Raw genomic sequence first — 7685 nt, 5'->3', positions numbered from 1 at the left:
TGGCGCTGGGGGCCGGAGCCGCGGGGAGAGCCCGCTGCAGCACGGCCAGGGGTCGGAGCCTGAAGCCCCAGGGGCCGCGCGGCCGGCGCTGGGGGTCAGCCCCGAACCCCCGCGGTTGGAGCTGGGAGTTGGCGACTGAAGCCCCGTGGCCGGAGCCCTGGTCCCGCCGCCGCCAGCCCAGCGCTGAAGCCCGAGCCCGATTATCCCCCGAGAACTCGCCCTGCTCCTTCTTCAGCCTGGGGGAGGGCGGGGGAGGAGCCAATGCTTAGCCCCGCCCAGGAGGCTGTCGTAGCCGCGGGAAAGCCCCCCCACATCTCCCCTCCCCGCCCCTCCCAATCCTGCGCGTGCGCAGTGAGGCAGGCCAGCTGCGTCTCTCAACGTTTGGCGCGGGAAGTCTCGCGGGACTCGGCTGCCGGTCCCGGTGGTGCTAGCAAGTAGCGCGCGGAACGGAGCCGTCGCCGCCATGACCTCCGCGCTGGAGAACTACATCAACCGTATCCTTCCGCCGGGACGGGCTTGTGTGCCGCGGAGGGCGGGCTGGGGAGCAGCGCGGGGGGGAAAATCTACAGCGCCCTCTCTCCCCCCCCTTCCCCCCTCAGGGGTCGGTGGCGGCTGCTCCTCCGAGATCCTTGTGGGAGCCCCTCCCCCGCCCCCCCACCACACACACCGGCTCAGCCCGCGGGGGGGGAGAGGTGGAGGCTACGGCCTTCCCGGTCCGTGGGGCTCTGCGGGGAGGGGGCTGGGCCAGTGCTGCCTACGGTGCCCTAGAGAGAGGGGCAGCGCGGCCTAGGGGGCAGAGCACTGAGCTGGGGCTCAGGAGACCTGGTTTGGTTCTGGGCTCCGCCACTGCTCTGCTGGTTGACGTTGGGCAGGTCACGTCAATGTTCGTGCCTCAGTTTCCCCATCTGCGAACTGGGGCTAGTGGCCGTGACCCACTCTGAGCTCTATGGATGAAAACTCCAGGTCTGAACAGATCGGGGCACTACTCTGAACCAAGGCACATTCAAATTGAAAATGAGGCATACATTTTCAGTAGTGCGGGTGATTTACCATTGGAACAAACCAGCCAGGGATGTGGTGGATTCTACATCTCTTGATGTCTTCAGCACAACACTGGTTGGTTTTTGGGGTAATATGTTTTAGCCCAACACAAGTAAAGGTGGACAATATGGGGGTAAGTGGGTGAAATGTGATATGCCGGTCAGACTAGATCTAATGATCCAATTCTGGTCTTAAATTCAGTGAATCTATGAACAAAATAAATAGCCCAGAGTCAGAAACTCTAATGGGATGGCATACCTAAAATGCTTTAGGGAGCCAGCACGGGCTGTCTGAGGCTGTCCTGATGATAAAGCAAAATACTTCACTCTATGTATTTGGGGGTCTGCTGCTTTGATTTATGGCTCTCCTGCAAATGAAAGCACAATGATGCTGGTTTGACAGAACAAAAAAATTATCCCAGACCACTGCTAATTTCAGAGGTTGGTTTTATCAGTCAGTTAACACATTTCTTTAGCAATTTTTTGAGTAAGAAATTCTTAAGGCACAAAGTTAATTTCTTGAATCATAATTTATACTACAGATTTGTGTTGAATGTAACACCTTCATCTTGTTTCAAGCTGTGAATATGTTTTCTTTAAACATCTCCTTGACTGTACTGTTAGGTACTGTTGCAGTAATTACTTCTGATGGAAGAATGATTGTGGTGAATATAAAATTAGTACTATGTAAATAGTGTTGTTTGAATTATTTGGGTTTTTAAAAAATAACTAGATCATTCAACTTCTAATGGTAGATGCTACACACAAATAACAAAGCATGGAAACTAACCTTTTTTTTTAAAGAAACATCACTTTTAAAATCCTGTCAGTTTAAAAAGAACAGGAGTACTTGTGGCACCTTAGAGACTAACAAATTTATTAGCGCATAAGCTTTCGTGGACTACAGCCGACAGTCCATGAAAGCTTATGCTCTAATAAATTTGTTAGTCTCTAAGGTGCCACAAGTAATCCTGTTCTTTTTGCGGATACAGACTAACACAGCTGCTACTCTGAAACCTGTGAGTTTAAAAACAAGTTTCAGATACTGTTGGGGTATGAAAGACCCACACAAACAGGGAAAACTAACTATACAGCAGAAATGGTGAAATTGGCTATCTGTAATTGGCTGTCAACTGTGCAAAGTACACTTGAAAAAAGTAACTCCCTCTAATACAGTGGTTTTGAAACGGCAGGTCACGACCCAGTACTGGGTCTTGGAATGTAAGGCAGTGGGTTGCGGTGGCTCTGGTCAGCACCATCGACCAGGCCATTAAAAGTCCTGTCGGCGGTGCTGCCTGGCTAAGGCAGGCTACTCCCTACCTGTCCTGACAATATGCTGCGCCCAAAACGCAGCCAGCAGCAGGTCCATCTCCTAGCTGGGGGGCTCCATGCACTGCCCCCGCCCTGAGCAACGGCTCTGCACTCCCATTGGCCGATTCCCAGCCAGGGGGAGCTGGGGGGTGCCTGTGGGCAAGAGCCGCGCAGAGCTGCTTGTGCGCCGCCTCCTAGGAGCTAGACCTGCTGTTGGCTGCTTCCGGGGTGCCGCACGGTCCGTGGTGCCTCTCATTCCCAGCCCCACCCCAGAGCCTGCACCCCCAGCCCAGAACCCTGATCCCCTCCCGTACTCCAACCCCTGCCTCAGCCCTGACCCCCCCCAACCAAGAGCCCCCTCCTGTACCCCAAACCCCTCATCCCCGGCCCCACCCCTGCACCCCAACCTTCTGCCCCAGCCCTGAGCCCCTCCCACACTCCAAACCGCTCATCCTCAGCTCCATTGGGTTGCAGGCATCAACAATTTTTTTTCAACTGGGTTGCCAGAAAAAAAGTTTGAAAACCACTTCTCTAATATTAAAGTTACAGTAATCTTAACTGTTACTTGTAACATGATAGTAAATGATAACAATCTTAAACTGACTCTCTGCTTTCAAGTTCCAGTCTCTAACAGTACATGTTTATTCAGCTTTAAAGCTCAGAGTAAAATCTAGAATGATCATCTCTTCTACAGTATATTGCTGCCTGAGTTATTCTTGTGCACTAAAATGAAAAACTTAAAGATCATTGGAATACTTAATTTTTTTGTGCGCTTTTCAGGGAACCCTCAAAGGTTTTGATCAGACCATCAACTTGATTTTGGATGAAAGCCATGAACGAGTGTTCAGTTCTTCACAAGGAGTTGAACAAGTAGTATTGGGATTGTACATTGTTAGAGGAGATAATGTGTAAGTATAGCTTATTCTTTTCTAATCCAATCAAATCAGAATTAGTTAAAAATGTGTAAAACTGTAATGATGCAAGATGTCAGATTGATAAACCTAGAAACCCTAAGTTCTCTTTATCCACAGGTTCAGAACAGACCGTAACAGTAAACCTCCCTCAACCTTGACATAGTGGGCAAACATCTGTAGAACGGCTAAAATAGTTCAGTCTCCAGCCAAGAAGTGTCCCAGTTAGTACTAGCTCAGATGAAGATGTGCACACTTGTCACTAGAAAGTGAGGAAGACATTTTACAAAGGCCCTGAATAGAGCCATCAGAGGGTTCAGTTTTTGGTCAGTAACAGCTTTAGCCATATTCAAATTGGTAACCTAGAGCATTGTTTCTCAGATGCAACCACGACAGCCTCCTGGGCAGAGATGGGGAGGGGGCAAAGCAGCGGCCCCTCCCTGCAGCGCCTAGGGGTGGGCTTCAGCCCCCTCACCCGCCGTCTTCAATTGTGGGACTGTGGGGGCAGGCTTCACACCCCCACCCCTGGTCGGTTTCAGCTGGAGGCTCTGGTGGCAGGCTTCAGCCCACCCTGCTTGGGTTCAGCCAAGGGACTCTGGTGGTGGGCTCTGGGCTTCAACCCCCCAGGGTGGTGGTGCTCTGTGCTTCAGGCCCCCTCTTTCCCAGGTCCAGATGTGGGGCTCTGGGCTTCAGCCCAGGGTGGTGGGGCTTCACGCCATGGTCAAGGAGCAGGGTGAGCCTGGAGTGCAAGGCCCCGGAAGGGAGCTTGGGGCAATGGGGGGAGGGGAGAGCAGTGGTGTCCAGGGGTGTGCTAGGGAGTCCTGGGAGGGCAGCAGACGCTGGAGGGGAGGCTGTGGGAGGCAGCGGAGGCCAGGGGCACCAAAATACAACTATACATTTTTCTTATTGAGTCTGCAAAAAAAAAAAAAAAAAAACCCTACATACATGAATTGCATACATGATTTGGAAATGTATATGTGTATATTTATTTGTTTTTCTTGAAGTTAATTAAGTATTTTAGGAAATTTTGTCTGAGTGGCCACCAGCAAGAGTTGCTGGCCACACTCTGAGACCACCAAAAAATTGGTTGTGAGAACCGCTGACCTAGAGGTGAAAGGGAATTGTATACTTCAGACCTGGTGACCTGTAATAAAAATTGTAACATGAGTTCTCATTTGTGGATTTAGGATTTATTATTTATTTGTATTACCATAGTGCCCAGGACCCCATTGTGCTAGGTACTGTATCCACACACAACAAAAAGGCCATACCTGCCCCAAAGAGCTTCCAATCTAAGTATAAGATGAAACAACAGATCCTGGAGTACAAGGAAATAAAATTGGTCAACATGATAGGAGCAGGCTAAGCAGTGTTTAATATTCTGTAAATATCATGGTAAAGAACAATTAATAATTAAGTAGAGCTGGATGAAGTTTTTCAGATGAACAGTTTATTTGTCAAAAAATGCAGTTTTCAGTCTACCAAACTATTTTGTGTCGAGTTTGCCAAATACACCTCTATCTCGATATAACACTGTCCTCAGGAGCCAAAAAAATCTTACCGCGTTATATCGAACTTGCTTTGATCTGCCGGAGTGCGCAGCCCTCCCCCTCCCCCCGAGGACTGCTTTACCGCGTTATATCAGAATTCATGTTATATCTGGGTAGAGGTGTAGTTTCAACCAAACTGAAAAATTTGAAACACTTTTGGTAATGTCAAACAAAATGTTTGATTTCCATTAAAAACAAATTATTTTTATTTTTCTGGCCTTTTTACCAAAGAAAAGAATTCACAAAATGGCTGGAGGAGGTGGTGCCTTCCTTATAACCGTTAGGCTACTCACCTAGGATGTGTGAGACCCAGGTTCAAATCACTGCTCCCATTGCAGGAGAGTGCCCTAGCCACTGGGTTATGGAGTATTCTGATATAGGGCTTTCTTAATCTCTCTTGAAGCTGTTCCACTTTTTGTAAATAATTAGTCATTGAAGCAGGGATTTGAAATTAGGTCTCCCACATCCCAGGTGAGGTCCTCAACTACCAGGCTGTAGAGTCACATCCCAGGTGAGTGCCCCAACTACCAGACTGTAGAGTCATTCTCACTCTTTCCCCGGCCCAATGACTATACATTGTTATTCATAGACAATCATGGTGATAATGAAGTCATTGCCCCAGGGAAAGCAAATGAGAATAACTCTACAGCCTTGCAGTTAGGACACTTGCCTAGAATGTGAGAGACCCAAATTCAAATCCCTGCTCCAGTGACTAGGAGTAGACAGATTTCATCCAGAGTTGTTGCTTCTAGATTGCCAAATGTTTGCAGAATATACTTATTGTTCAATTTTATTTTATTTTTTTTGCTCCAAACAAAATCTATGGGGAAAAATTACTGAAATTTTGCAGTTCTGTAATCACAAATCTCATTTTGGAATAGCAAGTCACTATATTTGTGGTTTTCATCTTGTTTCAAAATGGGACAATTTCTACTAGTGGTATTTAATCTATTTTGTTACTTATAGTGCTGTCATTGGTGAAATTGATGAAGAGACAGATTCAGCACTTGACTTGGGGAATATTCGAGCAGAACCTTTGAACTCAGTAGCACACTGAAGAGGAGAAACACAAGGATGCACAAGGACTTTGTAAACTTTGGCTGTATAGAACTATTTAAAAAACAGCATGAAGATTTTTACAAATTGTTATAACATGGTTGGGCCACACTTTTTTTTGTGAATGTGTTGTAGTTTGATATGTAAATTAAAATATCTACATTTTATTGAAGTCTCTCGTATAATTTCACTGCAAAGTAAACATATATCTAACATTAGCATTTAATTTCAGTGGCAGACTTGACACTTGATACATAAACGACTCGTGAATGCCACTTGTGAAGTAGAAACAAATCACTACTCTTAAAGGTGAAGTGTGCTTTACTGTATTGATTTGTAAATTACACTGCATAAACACAAGTTGATTTAACCTCTGCCAACAAGTAGCTTTTTTTAATGTGTGATATTTCAGTATTACAAATAGTGACATGTGTTGGACAAATATAGTTCTGATTTGAGTGCAGGAATGAAAATCTAATACTAGGATCCTTGTTTACTAACTTATATGTAGAAGTTTCATGATGCATGTTTCCAAGTATTGCAAACTTGCCTTTATCAGGTTAATAGGATTGTTACACTCTTCTGGTAATCACAAACCATCTGAATGTATTTTGTTTATTAAACCATTCCAACAATTGCACCAATTCACAAATGTCATAACATTCGTAACTTCAGTGCACCTCTGTGGTGTTTGTGAATATCAGTTTGCAAAATAAACATAATTTGTTGTCACTTGCATTAACACACATTAGGCTACTATGATAGTGAGATGTATTCATTGTGAACAGGGGACTTAAACAGAGTAGTCAGATGCAAGGAAGACTATTAAGGTCCAGAACAAAAATGATTCTTGTCCTGTACTCTAAACAATCCCTCTTGCATCTGAAACTTTAGGGAAGAGCTGAATAGCAAATACACATTAAAGAGAATGAATTGTTTAACTTATTTTTGTTAAGCATTAGTTCTTTACATATTGTTGGTGCAGGTTAATGTCAGAGTAGAACAAACTGTTCATTTTTCATCTGTATTTGCATGTACAATTACTAAATGTATGTACTTATCTTTGTAAAGTGCTTTAAGATTATGGAACAAAAGCACTAAATAGAAGCTAAATATTGTAAATTGGGTAGATGTAACTATGCACTAAACCGAGGGAGGCTAGGCTGCCTGTGCTGGAAAAGGCTGCAGTAGCAGTAATTACTGCACAAAGGCAGAGTCCTTACACATTTAAATGTGCAATACACAGAAAGACATCATAGCTACATACATCAATTAGGTAAAACTGACTTGCCAGAGCTGTATTAAAATTATTTGCTCAGTCCGAAGAGTTATCTATCTACTTACCTGAAAAAAATGATCAGATCTGCACCGAGGGAATAGTACGAGGAGGGAGATTTTAAATGCACCACTGCCTTTGGTTGAGCTACATCCAGTTAGGTCTCAACTAGATTTTAGATATGCTGGGGTGATTGCAGCCAAGTACGTTACATTTAAGATGAACCCTTGTCTTCCACATTTGTTGAAGACAAACGTGGAGGCATTAGTTCTATACCTAGATTATCACCCTTTGAGAAGGGTGCCATCAATCCTTGCCAGGTGGGGGTGAGACTATGCTCAAAAAAGCAGAGTTTCCTCCTAGTTGTGGCCTAGTCCTTTACCTATCCTTTAAATAAGATAATCGAAAAAGTAATGGTAAAGACTGTCTCTTGTGGGGATTGGGATTGGCCTTTTCCCTGAGAAGTTGGCATTTTTCTTATTGTATAAGTGATTGTTTTATATAAATGATTTGGGCACCAGTGTATACGTATAAATAATAT

At 45.0% G+C, this 7685-nt stretch overlaps 1 protein-coding gene across 1 annotated transcript; it reads left to right on the top strand.

The window, feature by feature from the left end:
* Positions 1-356: 356 nt before the first annotated feature.
* Positions 357-6035, top strand: LSM8 (LSM8 homolog, U6 small nuclear RNA associated). Its single transcript, XM_034768782.1, has 4 exons — positions 357-494; positions 1665-1705; positions 3132-3259; positions 5779-6035. The coding sequence occupies exons 1-4, from the start codon at positions 464-466 to the stop codon at positions 5867-5869; spliced, it is 291 nt and encodes a 96-aa protein (XP_034624673.1). The 5' UTR covers positions 357-463; the 3' UTR covers positions 5870-6035.
* Positions 6036-7685: the final 1650 nt, after the last annotated feature.

This window comes from Trachemys scripta, chromosome 1 (genome assembly GCF_013100865.1).
Source record: "Trachemys scripta elegans isolate TJP31775 chromosome 1, CAS_Tse_1.0, whole genome shotgun sequence".
NCBI classification, from domain to species: domain Eukaryota; kingdom Metazoa; phylum Chordata; order Testudines; family Emydidae; genus Trachemys; species Trachemys scripta.
Note: the sequence above shows the minus strand (reverse complement) of the source record. Positions and strands in the feature narration are given on the sequence as shown.